The following is a 17,630-nucleotide window of genomic DNA, read 5'->3' as shown; positions in this document are numbered from 1 at the left end:
GAAAAAAGAACCACTTTTCCCCTAATAACACCGTGATGCACATGTATCCGTTATTTATTCAATATTCATGATTCGTTTCAGTTCGTGAAGTGAGATCGGTTTCACCAAGTAGTCATTAATACCAGCGTCAAAAGCTTGTTGCTGTGTCGCGGCCGACGCAACCCCTGTTACAGCCATGATAATGGACGGGGAGAAGCCTTGTTCATGTTCGTATTCCCGGATTTTGGCGGATGCAGTTATGCCGTCCATTACGGGCATGGAGATATCTGACATAATGATTAGCATACGGACGCGCTATTGGTGTGCTTCGAGTCAATTCTTACCCATTAAAATATAGTCGAACCGGCGTTCGGATTGTTGGTATTTGTCAACGGCAATCTGTCCGTTAGTTGCGGTGGTGTAGCTGCTTCCAAGCTTGCGCATGAACGTTTCCAATATCTTGGATCGAGTCAGTCATAGCCTTATATGAATTAAAGTTTTATTCATACCTTAAGGTTGATATCATTGTCATCCACTATCAAGACATGGAGATCGTTCTGGGCTTTCTTCTCCGGTGGTGGTGGAGAAGGAGAAGACTTCGCAGTCCAAACGTCCGATAATGGATGCTTTTTCATCGACGACTGGTGAACCAGGGTGGACATCCTCGTAGATTTGGTTTTTTTGACTTGCTCCTTTGCAGAAGGTCGTGCCTTCTTCAGGGCTTCAAGAATTTTCCGCGGTCCGATACTGGGAGATAGTTAGCTTTGCTGGTAGATCACTGGATGGAAGCACTTACGGCTGAGTGACATGGACAACGGTGGCTTCTTTGATGATATCGTCGCTGTCGAAGGGCGTTCCATACTCACCAAGAATGATTATATGTCCAAACTCTGTGCGAATAGGCCCGTTGGAGGCTATTTCTCGTAGTTTGTCTTCCTCGATAATTGCAATATCACCCGAGGCATTGCTAAGGGAATCGGCAAACGACACCATCCACTCCGGTTGCGTTAAGATAATGCTACTGAGAGACCGCCGGAGCGCGAGTTTCCGTTTGACTTCGGCAGTCAGCATGCCAGCTGGCCCCTTCTTCAATTCATCGTACGGGTTGAATCCGACGAGGGAAACTTTCTTGGGCTGCTTGTCCTCGGATACCTGGACGGCAGGCAGTGGGCTTGCACTGGGCCGTTGAATGGGTATAAACACGTCGAACTGCGATCCAACTCCGACTTCACTCTTGACTTCGACGTATCCACCAAGGGAAGTCACGAGCTGTTGTACGATGCTGAGGCCAAGGCCTACGCCTTCTGAGAGAATGTCTTCTTGCGAAAATGGTGTAAAGATCCTATTTTCCAGGAATTCAGGAGAAATACCACACCCAGTATCTGCCACCGATAGATGAACAAGCACGTGCTTCGGGTCAGAGGCTATGTCGGACCTCGACAGGGTCATTTCGATGAATCCTGCCTTAGTAAACTTGAGCGCATTGCCAAACAAGTTCATAACGATTCGTCTCCATGCACCCGACACAGAGCGGACACACCACGCATCTTCTTCTAAGCGAACGACGACTGACAACTTTTCTTGGGCCTTAACCTCAGAACTACAGTCTTGTGGTGATCCAACACTCCCGGGCCGGAACCGACCTGTGGCCTGGTCGACAGACTTAGGAAATCGATGCCCGGCGTACAGAGAATTAGTCACTTCCTCGATTAAACTATCAAGGTCGAATGTCGTAGCCAAATCCGGAGCTTTGCCTTTCGCATTGATCGCCGTCAAATTGTTTATTTTGGCAAAGTCGAGCCTATCTTGTGTTAGTGGTCGCTGACGAATAGATACGACAAGGACAACTCACAAATAATTCATAGTATCAAGTAAAGTAATACCACATGTTTCAACCATCCTTATCATATCCTGTTGAGCAGGCTGCAAGCGCGTGGATTGTAATAGCTCTGTGCTGGCAAGGACACCGTGCAAAGGCGAACGGAGCTCATGACTGATAGACGAGATGAAGTCTGATTTGGCCCTCTCCTTTGTTGTAAAATCAGTCTGAGCAACTTGGGAAACAACAGAGTTACCAAAGGCCTTCAGGTAATCGAGCTCTTCAGTATTAAAACGTCCACTTTCTCTTGACCATAAGAGGCAAGCAGCCAACCATCCGGACTTGTTCCAATCCCACAACGGAAAGAAAAGAATAGATTCTGCGCTTGGAAAGCGACTCGTGAGTTGACAGATCAACTGACTACGAGCAGAGAACCCCGGAAATCCGGGTTCGCCATCCAACTGCTGGCTATCTTGCTCGTTGATATCGAAAATTTCTCCATGAGGAAATGCGGTGATGATGTCGTGTATCAAACTGTCCGTAAATCCAAACGCCGGAGTAGTTGCGCTCTTGATTGACGTCTCGTCCAAGTCAAACCCTAACACATCACTAAGCCTTCCCGTGTTATTCGACCACGTGCCATCAGAAGACAGGCCTGGAGATCGGAGAGGATGCGCAAAAGTATCGGTACTCGTTGTGTCCTGGCTTGTATCCGACATACTTGTGCTAATGCACGAATTCCTAGATCGAAGTTAGCATAGGGTATCGCTAGATAAGTCTGGAATACTGACCTTCGAGTATTGGATCGAGAAGCATCCAGAAACAAAACGCCTTCTACATCCAAGCACTCTCTAAGCAATGAGCTGGCACGAGCAAACAAGGTCAATATCTGTTGCGAAACCGTAGGTGCCTCAGACACCGATATCAGCCTACTTGCTCTTCGACTATCCTCTGTAGTTTTAACCCGGTTGATGCTGTCGCTGAACTCCCCAAATGGTAAAGGTGACGGTAGGTTAAATTTCGTATCGGGCTCTTTTGGAAGAGGCGCAGTGGGAGTTGCTTCGTTATCCTCTGGAAGTTGTGGTCGCATAGTGCAAGGTGATACTTCGCCCGGTGTTGGCACAGTAACGCTATCGGCTTCCTGCGCGTCAGATGATCGTCTAGTCGGCGATGAAAGAGGTAGAGTAGCAAATAAGCCTCTTTGGTCTCGATTGCCTCCACTTGATACGTTCACGTGCGCTTGACTACCTCTTCGTTGGACTTCATTCTTTTCATCCCCGGGGCTTTGTACTAATGTCGAGAGTCCACTCATCATTCGCGCAGCCCTGTTATACTTGTGCTGAGTCCAAAGATGATTTGCAATTGACTCCGCAATCCCTCGTAAAGCCTCAATGTCTGCATTATCGAACACGGTGCGTGGACTCACATCCATGATAGAGTATGTACCAAGGACATATCCTTCGGGGTCGTGCATCGGTACTTCGGCAAAGAATCGCATATGGGGCCATTGCGCAGCATGGGGGTGACTTTTGAAAGATTCATCCTTGCTCATGTCGAGAATTATACAGCATTCTCCCTTGATGGTGGTGTCGACAATATCGCGCACCTTATACTGATCACGATCGGCAGATAGCGCAGCATTCTGAGAGAAAACCGATCCCGAGTCTCCGCCAAAATCTATACCAGAATCCCGACTCTGTCGGCCCTTCCCATATGGAACGGGGCTGCTGGCTTCTGCGATAATGTGTCTCCGTTTATCGAGTGTTAGGCAGGTGAAGGAATGGGTACAGTTGAAGCGATAAAGTCCTAGTTGATTTAGAGCTTTCAAAGTGATATCCGACGTAAGAGACGCGGCTATTTCGGACACGCTGCGATCACGATTTCTAAAGGGGCCTGGTGAGGACTGGGTTTCCGGGGTCAATGGTGTACCGGTGAAAGAGTACAATCTGGTGAAGAGACATCATTCAGCATCCTATTTTGAGCCTATTGCATTGATTAGAGCAGAGTAACGTACCTCGACAGTTCCCGAATTCGTCCTGATGATGGCGAACGAGGGCTCATCGTCGAATCCAAGAAAGCCATAATTATGTTGCCTTGATAACACTATTCACAAACACCCTCCCTGCCCACAGAATCGTAGAGAACGAATCGACATGGGTCGAGTGACAGTTCTATAGGCGTTTATTGCAGTAATAAGATTTGCTCGCAATCCGCGAATCCAAGAGTTTGTACCAGTCAGGCGGCATCTATATCTCCGGGGTCATGGCTTGGTAAAGAATATAGAACGTCTAGACGCTCGTGAGATTACCTAGTAAGTGGTGGTAAGTTAGAAGGTTATCGCGACCACTAGCGTCAAATCCTTCACGGATTAGAATATCGATAACAATAGTGCAATCAATATATTGGAGTCATCGATTAAGCAGATCTGGCCCAGGTTCAACATATCATGCACTGGCCAGTCCATGGGACAGTCTGGCTAACCGGGCACCCAATCCCACGGTACAACATCAAAACCCAGCAGTCTACTCAAGCCTCGACCACTTCTCTCCGCAGCGACTGGGATCCGAGAATATGCCAGTCTCTCAGGGCAGGGAAATCGGAGGGAAAATATATAGGTCAATTTCTCTTGCATTCTTAATACTGGTCATTATTATCTAATGAAACAAATTAGTCGTGTCAAGTAAAGTAACGCCTGCTTCGGAGTTTCATACCGGAGCAAACGAATCAAACTTCTGACCCATGAGGGGACAAGGGTCCTATATGCAACGATAGCCAGCATCCCAAGGTACAGTGTACAGTCGTATCGTCAACCCCCGGCATGTAACCCTTGCGATTGGCCGGAGCTTGCCGGAGGAAGGATTCCTGAAAGCAAAGGCAGACAGTGGCGAACCCCCGGAACGCAGAATCTGCGAACCCAGTTGTGAAGTGTCGTTTCTTCAGACACAGGTTGATTGGGCGGAAGAAAGTCTCCGGAGACGTCGGAGGGTGAGGGGGAGGAGTGGTGTCCGGAAAGGGGAATTTTCACGTCACGGGATTTTTGCCGAGGTACTTAGTCCTTTTAGGACTACACACTGCATAGGAGAGGATGGAGAGAAGAGGATGGAGAGAAAAACTGGAGTAGACCTAGGCCTTATTCTTTATTCTTCTATTTTCTATACAATATTTTCCAAGTATGTTGAGGCCTAGATATCAAGACATGCCAATACAAGCACCATACTGAGGTCTCGATTTGTCAAAAGTAACCCTTCCCGTCCTTATCCAAAGGTCTCGCCCTTACCAAGCGATAAATACGGACACCCTTTCGCGTCACAAGTGTTCTTTGATATACCTATCAGCAAAGATCCATGGGACCATTTTACGATCACAAGAGTCAAGACTCACCTCATGCACTTGTGTACCCCACCAATTAAAGTGCGACGATGCACCGCTGTAAAAGATGGCGAAGAAAATAACCACTCCAGCTATTGAGACAGAGCAGTCGAGTGCCGAGCTCAATACGAAATTATACTTATGCCACCAGGCCCAGGCGCGTTTTCTGATCAAAAACCCGAAAATCAAGCCGACAATCGCCCAACTACCGTAATTCGTGCCGGATGCCGGTGGTATATAGTTCAAACCACCCAAAAACAAGGGAATGTGGACGTGGCGCCAGAAGGAATTGGGATAGCGGCGTCGGAGGAGGTATACCGGAATAGGCAATGCCGCGCCCAATATGAAGAAGTAAAAAAGCGCACTGTAGCCTGCTGGAGATGAGAAGAATCGGTGAGGTCCGATGGCTCCCCATATCGTGCTCGTATTAAAGTGCGTGCGAGAAAATGGACATGTAAAGCCATTGGTGCCGGAGTTGGTACAGACACCCGGAATGTGGTTGAGAGCCCAATTGATAACACTCACATAGCTCAGTGTACCCCAGACCATGCCGACTAACTGCACCAAGAAGACTTTGCGAGCAGGGATCTGATACACATGATCAGAGGCATTCGTATTATGTACTGAATCTGGAACTTACATTGCAGTATACTCCCAATTTCAGGTCTTGGGCAAAGTAAAGACCTTTGATGACAGAAATGTATCCAAGGTCGAAGAACCAAATGTTGGCCAGTACCTTTCCTGGAAATACAAAGCCAGCAACTATCCGACAGAAGACATCGATGTTGATCTTTACGTTGGACGTGGCATACACCACGGAGAGCTACATCGACGTCAGTAAACTCGGATACCGAAAAATTGTAGAATATGACTTACCGGTACAAAGAACACCAGCGCAACTGCAAGAGCCAACAGAACCCCGTACCATCGGAGCTGTACTCTCCAGTACTCAACGGCAAAAATGGAAAGGAAAATTGCCAATGCGCTAGAAGCAACATACCATAACAGTGATACATCACGGTAAGTCTGAGACAGATTTTGCGAGGGTCGTGTTCGAGAACCGAATATACTGGCAATGGCAGCATATATCCTTCTCGCCGCGGTCCAGATAAGGTCACCTTTCTCTAAAAACATCCAAACTAGTAGCGCAGAAAGCGTTGCGAATGATAGGCCGAACATGTTCAAAGCGTATGTGATTGGCATATATAGCTGTAAAAAGTCAGCGACGAATCTTAGATTCCATGAGGAAGTAAGCATACTGGGGAATAGGCTTGGTAGGCCGCATCGTCGACTTGGTAATCAGATGCTTGGCTCACGACCTTGCTCACGTTATAGGTGCTGCCTGTATTGTCGAAGACTAACATCCATTAGTTGATTATCCATGAAGATCAACCGGGATGATATACCAGAGGAACTTTGAAAAGGAAGGTAAGCACTGAACCAGACGTTAGAGTAGTATAGCGCAGTGGCAACTATCCAGATCCAGAAAACCAGTGCCACAGCCACGTTGACGATCGCCCAGTTTGGCACCAGCAATGGAGATCCTACATAGGCGATTTGACTCCCTGTAGAACATCAAAATTAGCTGGAGCGATTGGAGACCAGTTCGGTCGCACTCACAATCAAATGTCAATGGCAACAAACCCATCCCACTTGTCATCCCGAAGACTTGGTTGACCACGCGATCATCCGGTTTGATCCAACATGGGAAAGTGAAGTAGCTCAAGGCAGTAAAGATGAAATCGGGAAACCAGTACCAGACAAAGGACGCACAGAATGCCACACTAAAGAAGCCATATCGCGATATCTTCCATGTCATACTGTACAGAACAATTAGCAAAACAAATAGAACGGGTGTTGAGGTGTTCGGGTACTTACCCACTCGTAATGTCCTCTTTCTTTTTGCCATGCAACACTTGGTTGAGAGCAGTGACTCCCAATATACCCGGCCAGACCATGTCCGGTGGCTCAACGATGACCGATCGGAAAAGTCCAGCTAAGGAGAATCCAACAAGGAATGTAGCCAGGCAAATAAGTATCTGAAACCCCCACCCCGCTTCGTATCCGTAAAATGCTTGTTGTTCCGTCAAAACGTCTGCACTGAGGCGACTCAGAAGACTGAGGTTTGACATGATATAGATCAGAATATGCTCCTGGAACATGCCCTTAACGTCAGTGCTAATCCATATTTATGAGGGGCCATTGGACAGACCTTTCGATTGAATGGTCCCGGGTTCAGGTGAATTGTCCATTTCCACAGCCGGAAATGCCAGTTGGGCATGACCTTCTCCCAGAGCTTTCCAAATGGATAGGCTAACAATTGGATTGCGGACTGAGAAAGAGTGATCGAAGGCTTTCGCAATGTATACAGTGTATTGAGGCCGCTTCCAAACACACAGAAACCAATTCCCAATATCCACATTCGAAGAGTCAGACATGGTGCATCGGAGTCGTCAGCGTCCGGGGCAACTCCTGCTGCGTGTAACACTTCCTGTACTGAGTCTGGTGGTTTATACAGATATATGAGTGCGAGGACGAATGTAGAGATGAGAATCAAGGAGTTATACCTGTTTCATGGCTGGTCTCTTCGCTTTTCTCGACGGTGGCGGTCACGTCTTTGTCTTGTTTTTCAGCCGTCATCGTGAATATACAATCGTTGTGCGGAAAGCTCAAGGAGGCGGATGCAGGGCCTTTTTGATCAGATAAGATTAGACAATCAGCCCAAGGCAGCCATATTTCTGCCGCCAGTGGGACTCGACAAAAACGGGTTTGCTCCGAACATCAGCCCAGTAGGGCTGAGTTCTCGCTATGGGTCCCTTCATCGTCCCACCCCTCATATGCTGCTAAGTATTCGGGTCGCTTTTTCGTTGGATGAACCGGGCTGTCGAGCGGGGAGGTGTCTCGATATCCGAAATATCTCCCCCTGGATGCGGGATTTCTTCATGGTTAAGGCGTTGATCCGTGCATAAGTACTATCATACAATCAGTAAAAAAGCATGTCTTTGTATCCCACGCACTTCTTTCACTACTTCCTAAGACTCAGCAGGTAAATGGAATAGGGGCGGTATGAGGCCAACCGGAAAATAAAAACGAAGTGGTGGTGGGTCCGTAGGGCTGATGATTCTCCACAGATACTAAGTTTAGCAGCACTTGGCAAAATTGCTTGGCCTCAGGACTTCAAGGGTGCTGGTAGAATGTAGAGCAGTTCAATATGATTGAAGATAGCGTGTAGTCATAGTATCCATTGATCGAGTCAAGATTGTACGGGAAACTGGCAGTACTATTCCGATATTGACCCCAGGATCCCTGCACAGTGGCCAGAAACCCATCCATCTGATAACAATATCCAGTGGGACCCGCTGTCTGAGCGTTACTGGTGAATTATTAGATGATTGGATCATTATAACATAATCACAATGGTCGATTGGCGCCAATTCCGGAATAGTTCCGCGGGGCAGGTACGCAAGCCTACTCTGTAGGCAACGCATAAAGTCACGATGGTTGCGAGCCAATCGCAATATTCATTTGCTGGTGGCAGAAATCATCAGATAACAGCATCACCGAGGCCATTTTTATCTGATCCAAAGTTCCCGCCGGTGATTTGTGCGCCTGACGGAAAACCGCGTATTCCGCGTTAACCTTGAAGTGTGTTTATTATTGTAAGCTTCGGTAAACGTGCTCAGAAGTAGTCATTTTCCGCTTCGGAAATACCGACGACATATCCTAGATAAAGGTTGGTATTATGTGTCGTCAAATCAATTTGTTATGTTCAAAACGCCGGTGGCCCTGTCCCCGGGTAAACGGAAAAGATTTCTTCAAGGTCCATTGTTGAAAAGTCGAAATCCCAACCCATATCGGACTGCGTGAGATCAAGCAAATCCTCTCCGCTTCCCACGCTAGAGACCTTCATGCCGCCCGGAAGGGTATCAGTTTGCAAATCTGGTAGGACCGGAAATCCTGCTTCTGGTAGTTGCTCGTCAGGTGGGTTGAAGCCCATGGAAGTCTCTTGAAAGCCAGAAGTATCATTAGAGAACGGACGCGTCGCAAAGGATGATGTGTTCTCGGCGCCATGAATCTGTCTTGTACGTTCTGGTGCGACCCATTCGTAAGATGGGTGGAGTTTCTTCAGCATAGTCTGCATAGCAGATATGGAGCTTTCAATCGGATCCCCGGGGCGCACTGTGGAAAGATACCAGATACCAGCATGAATCCATGGAAGATGTGAAGAAGCGACGCTCTCATCATGCATTAGGTTGTAGAAAAGGGCAAAGGAAGAACTTCCGATGAAGAATCCGTGATACCGGAGTTCCTATCAAATAGTGAGGATCTTGCAAACAATTGCGGGACAGATACATACCTTGACCAATTCATTTACAGAGGCTGCTCCACATAAATGATGGATAGTTGCGCTGGCACAATTTAATACATTGGCGCAGGCTTCGTTAAGCCACGCAGGAATCTCGGTCGGACGCTTCACGGCATTAGACTCTGAACCCTGTGCCGACCTTTTCATATCCCGTTGCCAACGTCCACGAAATATCAAAAATGGGCGATAAGTCAAAAGGATCGTATGATAGTAAACTGTGCACTTAGCGGAGACTCGGATTCATGCATTTGGATCAGCTTACGTGTAACCAACACTGTTTGACGAACCCCCAAAACTCCCTGCTGAGGGGGCCTATCAAGGCCAAATCCCAAGGCCTGCCTCATAAGGCAGTCGTACCCACGCAGATCACTGGATATAGACTTGGCAATCTTCCACATCTGCAGGAGCGACTCGTGGCGTTGTCCGTAAATTTCGTCCGCCGATCGACAAATCGCCTTGGCCAGATGAAGCAACACCAGCAGAAATGGGTCTTCTGGATACGTGACAGTGACATCTCGCAAGGATAACGAGCTTGGTCTCCCCAAGTGAAAGCAGATCCAACTACATCCGTGTCAGTAAGGCAGCCATTGTTGTCATACGAGAGAAATGTAACCAACGTTTCATAAAAGTAAAAGTACCAGAACGTCATCCGACGCTCCTCGACATTCTCTGACGTCTCTCCTTCTTGGCTTGGTATTTCCTTATGCAGACCAGCTGCTATTGCCTTTCGAGCGCCGATGCCCAAATGAATAAATGCAGAGTTAGGACGGCCTTGTTCCATCTGGTAATGAGCGTGCTGGAGAACTTATGTCAGAACCAATGATTTACAGTCGTGTTCCATTAGAAGCTGAGGGAGACTTATAATAAATAGTGATATCTGCACCGTCTGAAGATTAACTACTTCATCGAGCGCGGCTGATGACGCTTTGGCGCGTTCGAACAACACGTCGCCCCATGCATAGTGATCCGTCCCCAACGACCCCATGGCAAGGGCCAACAAAACCAATGCATGATAAGAAACATCTGGTTCAGCGCCAATAGATGGTTGATAAAGCTGATCCAGTTGTTCTTGGAAGAAACTTTGGGTTCGAACTGGTATCAGAGCAAACAAAGTCGACAAGAAGCGCTGTAGAAAAGTATTGGCCAAACCATACGACAGAAACATGGTCGTCGACAGTCCCGACATGTTTGAACTCTTGCTCAGATCTGGAGCTTCTGAGGGGGTACCAAAGAAGATGCGCCGGAAACTAAACAGGTCCAACCCGGCTCCGGCTTCTTCGACCTCCCCTTGTGGCTCCTCCGCCTGGACTGCTTGGTTCGACATCAGGTCTCTGTAGACCTGCTGCATCAAAGCAAAATGGGCAGTTGGTCCATAGTACAGTTGAACTTTGCAGGAAGGCGACGCCATATGTGTGGCTGACACGCTATTATAAAATGTATACTTCCCCGACGGTTTGTGTGGAAGCCCGGGGGACAGCTGGTGAGCACTGGACTCGGGTCGTGGGGCCCCAATCAACGGGGGAGTTTCACCATTATCCGATGGCCTGTCTCTCTGCTTCCTCTTTCGTTGTCGAACGATATCGCGGTAGATGCATGGTGTATTACGCAGCTGACAGGTCTTACACGGTTCAACTCCGTTGCACTTGATCTTGCGCTTGCGACATTCCTGGCATGCCTTGGCGGTTCGCCATGTAGATGATAAGGCCGGACTGGGGGTTTCAGACATGTTATTGGCCTTTCTCTAGGACCTGAATTTGTCCGATAAATGAATTCGCGGTGGAAACAATCGCAATGGACGCGGTCGGATATACCCCACGTGATTTAATCCGTAATTCCGGTGCTCCACATGCTCTAGAGAATTAGCTTCATACACCGTACACAGTACAGCGTACTATGGCACTATGCTATGTCTTCTCTTGTTTCGTTGAATATAACGACTGTTCAATGGATGTGTTGCGAGTGAAATAGTTGTCGCTGCCGACTACAATCTTCCATTACCGAACATGCACCCATATCGCGGGAAACGGCTTCCCTGAGCTCTTCTTTCCTAGGAGCTTCCTCGAACCACTTACCTTCGCTAAGTCCCATTTCGCTATCATTCGAGGTGCCCTCATACAGTGGCTAGAATCATGAGGAGAATGGACATCCGACACACTTGGGATCATGAGTTGTACCCCGTACTCCCACGGCTCCGCGAGATACTACGCTATAGTCCGTATTTTGTTTGCCATTGACCACCAAACTCTCAAGCAAGCCATCATGCCACTCAGTTATCATACCAAATGGTAATCGGCAATATAAGCTCCTCATTCTAAATTCCAGTGAGCAAGAACAGTTTGCCTGCGAGTTTGACGGTCAATTGCAAATGAAATATGGGACTGCTATACGGAGTACTATAAAGGAGTACAGTGAAAAGCTCCATGTGGTATCTGGCATGACTTCAATTGCCTCAGCCGGCCTTCGAGATGATTCCCTGTCTCTAATTGCAACGGGAATCGGAATGAACCCGCTATGTCGACTCAGGCACAAGACGATCTATGATGGGATAGTTGATCGACGGTACATCATGCAAGAACTGAGAAATGGTGACGGGATAATGTCTCACCATTTATGCTTGAGTTGACGTGGAAACGGCAAAACTACGGGTATCTCATTTTCTCCCAGGATTTAACAGTGATGCCGCACTGAAGAGAAGGTCCCGGGAGTGGGTATGTAGCGTTGGCAACTGGCGAGTCTGAGCATCATAAACAGTGTTGAGATTGAATGCTCGCTTATCCATCTGTAATAGGAAATCCATCCAATTCGGTCTTTGACGCCATCAGCATGCTACCGTGTAAATGGATGGTTATATGCCCCCTCTTCCGTCTCACCCTCCGCTCATCCTTTGCTCCTCAACAAATCGGCTTGGGTCCGTCTTTTTCTGGATTATAGCTTAACCTTCATCCATCCAAGACTGCGTGTACGGAGTATTGCGCGAGTCTCTGGCAACTTCTCCAGACTTGTAACGTCCGACTGTCGGAGAAAAAACTGATCAATGAGCAGCGTGCAATCAGCGATGATCTGGTCAAACTACGAGTAGCGTGAGCATGTTTTCCCGCGTCTTTGCTTTTGGATGCGTATAGACCGCTTTGCTGGCCACAGCGAGATCGGTCCTTAGCAGGCCGGACAAAATAGCCTCATTGAACAAATCCGGTCAGACGACAGCCACACGGACCTCGCGGCTCGCATAATCCCTATTTCTATGACCAATAACTTAGACCAAGAACGATTTGATTCGTGGTCGTCCGTCAAGGATTTCAGCCTTGGAACGTGGTAGACGGAGTGAGCCGCAAATACAGACAAGCACTGCTTATAGTTTCCAACACACAGACTCGATGCAAGATGCTGGATTTAAGCAACAAGGTCCAAGCGGCGCTTTTTATTTCCCCGGACCCCAGATTTGTCGGCTGTTCGGAGGTTGGCCGAGCTTTTCTCGCCAAACGGACCATTCATTCTTTCCTTAGATCCTTTTCTCCGCCATAGAACCAAAAGAAATTTGGTAATCGAAATGCCGTGGTGCAATCATAGCTCACATTTTGTCACTTACCGGCCGTGTGAGCACAGGCGTGGGTCCCCCGCAATAGTAGCGGGGGTATGTTGACGGAGCACCGGATATTCGAATACGGCAATCCGGGGAAGACTTACTGTGTACGATGCCCGACCAGTTCCCACCTTGCTCTCGAAATCGTCTGCATTATGAAAATGGTATATATAGCCCTGCTGTATGCCATGGAATCTGGGGAAATTAGGTCCAAAGCCAAGCGAGCTGGCGTTTCTCGGCGACACCCACTCTCGCCAAGTATGGAAGTATGTATGACAGGGAAGGGATCGAGGGGTCCTATCAGAACACGCACATTTTCACACACCCCAAGACCCTGTGGAATGTGGATACAGGAGATTCTTCGGTACAACAGCACGTTTCGGGCTCGCTCCGCTCGTACACAGTCCTATTCCCCTCATTCTCGATGGGGTGATAGAGATGGCATACGGACACCGGCCGCGATAGGATACAGATATAATGTGGGATAATTGTCGTCACATCTTGATTATCAGAGCTCTCTTTTCTTTCCTTTTCTTTATTACTCCCTGTTGTCTTATGTTGGTTCTACTGCGTAACCTGAACTAAGGACCGACAATATGGCAGGAGGACCTAAAAAGCCCGTCAACATTTTCCGGCTAGGAAATTTTGGTGATCCAAAGGAGGTGTTCAACTGGAAACTATGGTTCGCAGTTGTTTCCTTTGCCCTCATGGGTGCCGCCCGTGGTGTCGATGAGGGACTGATCTCGGGGGCTTTCGACTCGGCGGATTTCCAACGCTACATCAATTATGACTCTTATAGCACGGTCGAGCAGACCAACATCAAGGCAAACGTGTCGGCTATGGTCCAGATTGGCTCAGTTGGAGGAGCTCTTTTGTATGCCCCCTCCTCCGACCCAGATGTGCACTCGGTATCTCCCGGTGAAATTCAATGCTGACCCCTCGCTTTCTCCGGTAGTGCTTTTGTGGTATGTGATCGAATCGGCCGTATCTGGGCAACTCGACAGCTCTGCTTGCTATGGATCCTCGGCATCGCCATCTTTATGGGAAACAGTGGCAAGTTGGGAGCTGTGTACGCTGGAAGATTTGTCGCAGGACTAGGAGTTGGACAAACAGTCGTCGTCGGTCCTGTGTATCTGGCAGAGATATCTCCGGCTTCGGTTCGAGGATTGTGTACCTGCATATTCACCGGATTTGTGTACTTGGGAATCGTCCTGGCATACTTTGCCAACTATGGCTGTGAGCTTCACATGGGAGACAACACCCACGACCGATGGCTGGTCCCAACGAGTCTGCATATCATCTTTGCCGGCCTCATCTTTGTTCTCACGCTCTTCCAACACGAATCTCCCCGATACTTGGTCAAAAAGGGTAAGGAAGATCAGGCGTTGAAGAACCTTTGTCGACTGCGCAAACTCCCTGGCGACCACCCATACATCCTGGAAGAGATGGCTGGGATTCAAAACTCTCATTATGCTGAGATGGAAGCGACCATGGGTGCTGGTTGGCTTGGTGTCATCAAAGAGACCTTTATGCTCCCAAAAAACCTCTACCGGCTTTACCTCGCCTGCATGGCCCAACTCCTATCCCAGTGGTCTGGTGCCGGATCTATCACGCTATATGCGCCCGACTTCTTCGAAATACTTGGTATCACCGGCTCAAATGAATCTTTGCTGGTAACGGCCATTTTCGGTATCGTCAAGCTAGTGGCAGCGATCATCTGCGCCTTGTTCCTGGTGGACATGATTGGTCGGAAGCGATCATTGCTCCTTGGAATTACCTTTCAAGCTATTTCCATGGTGTACATCGCCGCCTTCTTATCGACCGAACCCAAGATGGGTGTGGTGGATGGCTACGAGCCTCCGGAGGCCAAAGCCGGCGCCAGTCGCGGTGCCATTGCAATGATTTACATCTCTGGATTTGGATGGGCGTTGGGATGGAATTCAATGCAGGTAAGGCATTCCCATCGCTTGGGAGAAGAACTGGATACTAATAAACAAATTATAGTATTTGCTGACAGCCGAGCTTTTTCCGCTGCGCATTCGTGCGCTGGCGACTTCGATGGCCATGACACTGCACTTTGTGAACCAGTACGGCAACTCGCGGGCCGTGCCCAATATGCTGCTTCCGACACCCCACGGCATTACACCCCTGGGGACGTTCTGGTTCTTCGCGGCCGTGACGATCGTTGGTGGGATTTGGGTCCTGTTCACCGTGCCCGAGACAGCGGGGCGGAGTCTGGAAAGCATGGACCGGCTGTTCGAGCTGCCTTGGTATAAGATTGGATTGTATGGCAACCGGGATGCCGAGCAGAGAGATATGGTGCATTCGGAGAAGGCAGATATCATGGAGGAATCGACGCATGTAGAGAATAGGGACAACACAGGCAGAGTGTAAATATGATGGACATGACACTCATAATGAGATACATGAGCAATAAGCAATGAGATTGAACATCTATTTGGATTGTTTCAGTAGTACAGATTAGTACAGTGTCATACTACGTAGTATGTACAGTTGTCCAGCTGAGGCCAGTTTCCTATCTTGGCATGGCGTCCCCCGCGTCCATATCACAACTTCTATTTATCTCCTGCATTCTCTTCTCTACAATCATCTTCCATCTTCTTTTTACTTTTAATTTCACTATGACTACTCGATATCGCGTTGAATGTAAGTATTATGTATATTGAATTGCGGACACGTTGCTAATGACCGCCAGATGCCCTGAAGGTAACTATTGATATACTGCTATGCGACTCGGAGACATCAGCGCTAATAGAAATGTATTGTCTCAGTCTCACCGACGAGATCAATTGGTATGATTCCTCTTCGTTACAGAAATCTAGACACTAACGAAACCAGATCGAGTGGATCAAAGTATGCTACATGCACCTCCGCCCGAATAACCAGGTCTAATGCCCGACAGGGCCTCCTCGCAGTCCCCTTTGTACTGCACTCGCATCCCACGGCTGTCTACGATGAAAGCAGCAAGAAGCTGCGCGCCGTAGCAGCAGATACCCATCAGCGATACCGGGAGATCATGCGCGATGTGGAGAATCTCATTTTAGACCACAGTACTACATACTCTATCCTCCTCTCCCCCACGTTAACCCCAACTGACCAGTACACCAGTCGATCACGAATGGACCAACGCCCCTGGTAAATCCAAACTAAACCTCCTTGTCCCCACGGTCGGGACATTTTTCACCAAACTTCCCCTCGAAGATGCGTTCCGGTACCAGGATGATCACCGCTTCATCAGCCGACGCCGGTTCGTCGCACCCTCGTTCAACGACATCCGGTTGATTCTCAACACTGCCCAACTCCTGGGCCTTCTCCGGTCCAATGGCCCGGACCTTGTCACATTCGATGGTGACGTTACGCTCTACGACGACGGGGCGTGTCTTACGGAAGATAACCCGGTAATTCCTCGGCTTATCCGTCTTCTGGCGCAGGACCGGAAGATCGGTATTGTTACTGCAGCTGGGTACACTGATGCGCCTCGGTACTACGAGCGGTTGAAGGGGTTGGTTGATGCTGTGCATGAATCTACTGTCTTGAGCGCGGAGCAGAAGAGCGGGCTTGTCGTTATGGGTGGTGAAAGTAACTTTCTGTTCCGCTATGATGCCCATGATCCGGTTCGGTTGGTGTGGGTGCCAAGGGAGGAATGGCTCCTCGAAGAGATGAAGTATTGGAATGAAGAGGATATCACTGAACTATTAGATATCGCGGAGTCCTCTCTGCGCGCCTGCGCGACAAACCTCAGCATGCCAGTTGCAGTCCTCCGCAAAGATCGCGCGGTCGGAGTGTTTTCTGACCGAGGTACACTAATTAATCGCGAGCAACTAGAGGAAACAGTTCTTGTTGTGCAGAATACCGTCGAGCGCTCCGCAGTGGGATCGCGATTGCCATTCTGTGCTTTCAACGGTGGAAATGACGTCTTTGTCGATATCGGTGATAAATCCTGGGGTGTGCGCGCATGCCAGCAATACTTCGGAGGGATTGACCGAACCAAGACGTTCCATATAGGAGACCAGTTCCTATCGGCCGGCGCGAATGATTTCAAGGTTCGTCATTCTCTTTTACCTGCCCGAGATATTCCAGGAACTAATAGATAAGGCCCGCCTTGCATCAACGACCGCTTGGATCGCTAGTCCTGCGGAGACGGTAGCGCTTTTGGATGAATTGGAGGAGCATGAGAAGGCGCTTCCCATTCCCGATGCGCTTATAGATGGCTAGTTGCGTGTCGTGTTGTCTAGCGTTTACGAGTGTATTTACGTTATTAACCCATATAATACTAGATAATAGATGATCAACATCGTTATTCTTTTTCCCGCCATGTATTTTTCTAGCACGGCGCTGTCGTAAGAGAGTACATGCGATTCAAAATCCAAACGGCCATAGCATCATATAAAACATAAATCAGCATCCTCCAGATACCTCGCTAGTAAACATCGCTCCAGGCTATGCGGTGGTGGTTTTTTATTTAAGGAGAGCCTGGAACCGAAGGGGCGCCGTCT

General features: G+C 48.6%; 5 protein-coding genes across 5 annotated transcripts; 2 read left to right on the top strand and 3 right to left on the bottom strand.

Annotated features, from left to right (window-relative positions):
- Positions 1–54: 54 nt before the first annotated feature.
- On the bottom strand, positions 55–3,880 carry EURHEDRAFT_404700 (hybrid sensor histidine kinase/response regulator; the record flags this gene model as incomplete). The annotated part of the gene is made up of 7 exons (XM_040780331.1): positions 55–266; positions 324–438; positions 489–726; positions 776–1,780; positions 1,832–2,539; positions 2,590–3,744; positions 3,813–3,880. 7 exons carry the CDS (start codon positions 3,878–3,880, stop codon positions 55–57), a joined length of 3,501 nt encoding a protein of 1,166 aa, XP_040636570.1.
- Positions 3,881–4,977: 1,097 nt separating this feature from the next.
- Positions 4,978–7,991, bottom strand: EURHEDRAFT_414833 (sexual differentiation process protein Isp4). The gene is made up of 9 exons (XM_040782538.1): positions 7,735–7,991; positions 7,380–7,669; positions 7,046–7,320; positions 6,788–6,987; positions 6,574–6,732; positions 6,427–6,524; positions 6,044–6,376; positions 5,808–5,990; positions 4,978–5,755 (listed from the first exon to the last, which is right to left on the bottom strand). The coding sequence occupies exons 1-9, from the start codon at positions 7,805–7,807 to the stop codon at positions 5,105–5,107; spliced, it is 2,262 nt and encodes a 753-aa protein (XP_040636569.1). The 5' UTR covers positions 7,808–7,991; the 3' UTR covers positions 4,978–5,104.
- Positions 7,992–8,936: 945 nt separating this feature from the next.
- Positions 8,937–11,259, bottom strand: EURHEDRAFT_517185 (Zn(II)2Cys6 transcription factor; the record flags this gene model as incomplete). The annotated part of the gene is made up of 5 exons (XM_040786543.1): positions 8,937–9,476; positions 9,525–9,748; positions 9,796–10,094; positions 10,151–10,329; positions 10,417–11,259. 5 exons carry the CDS (start codon positions 11,257–11,259, stop codon positions 8,937–8,939), a joined length of 2,085 nt encoding a protein of 694 aa, XP_040636568.1.
- A 2,450-nt stretch (positions 11,260–13,709) lies between these two features.
- Positions 13,710–15,507, top strand: EURHEDRAFT_517184 (putative MFS quinate transporter; the record flags this gene model as incomplete). The annotated part of the gene is made up of 3 exons (XM_040786542.1): positions 13,710–13,987; positions 14,069–15,062; positions 15,118–15,507. 3 exons carry the CDS (start codon positions 13,710–13,712, stop codon positions 15,505–15,507), a joined length of 1,662 nt encoding a protein of 553 aa, XP_040636567.1.
- A 217-nt stretch (positions 15,508–15,724) lies between these two features.
- On the top strand, positions 15,725–17,623 carry isn1 (IMP 5'-nucleotidase ISN1). Its single transcript, XM_040782537.1, has 7 exons — positions 15,725–15,780; positions 15,830–15,840; positions 15,906–15,926; positions 15,973–15,987; positions 16,037–16,184; positions 16,243–17,177; positions 17,230–17,623. The coding sequence occupies exons 1-7, from the start codon at positions 15,756–15,758 to the stop codon at positions 17,347–17,349; spliced, it is 1,275 nt and encodes a 424-aa protein (XP_040636566.1). The 5' UTR covers positions 15,725–15,755; the 3' UTR covers positions 17,350–17,623.
- The last annotated feature ends 7 nt before the right edge of the window (positions 17,624–17,630 follow it).

This window comes from Aspergillus ruber, assembly GCF_000600275.1.
Source record: "Aspergillus ruber CBS 135680 unplaced genomic scaffold scaffold00024, whole genome shotgun sequence".
NCBI classification, from domain to species: Eukaryota; Fungi; Ascomycota; class Eurotiomycetes; order Eurotiales; family Aspergillaceae; genus Aspergillus; species Aspergillus ruber.
Note: the sequence above shows the minus strand (reverse complement) of the source record. Positions and strands in the feature narration are given on the sequence as shown.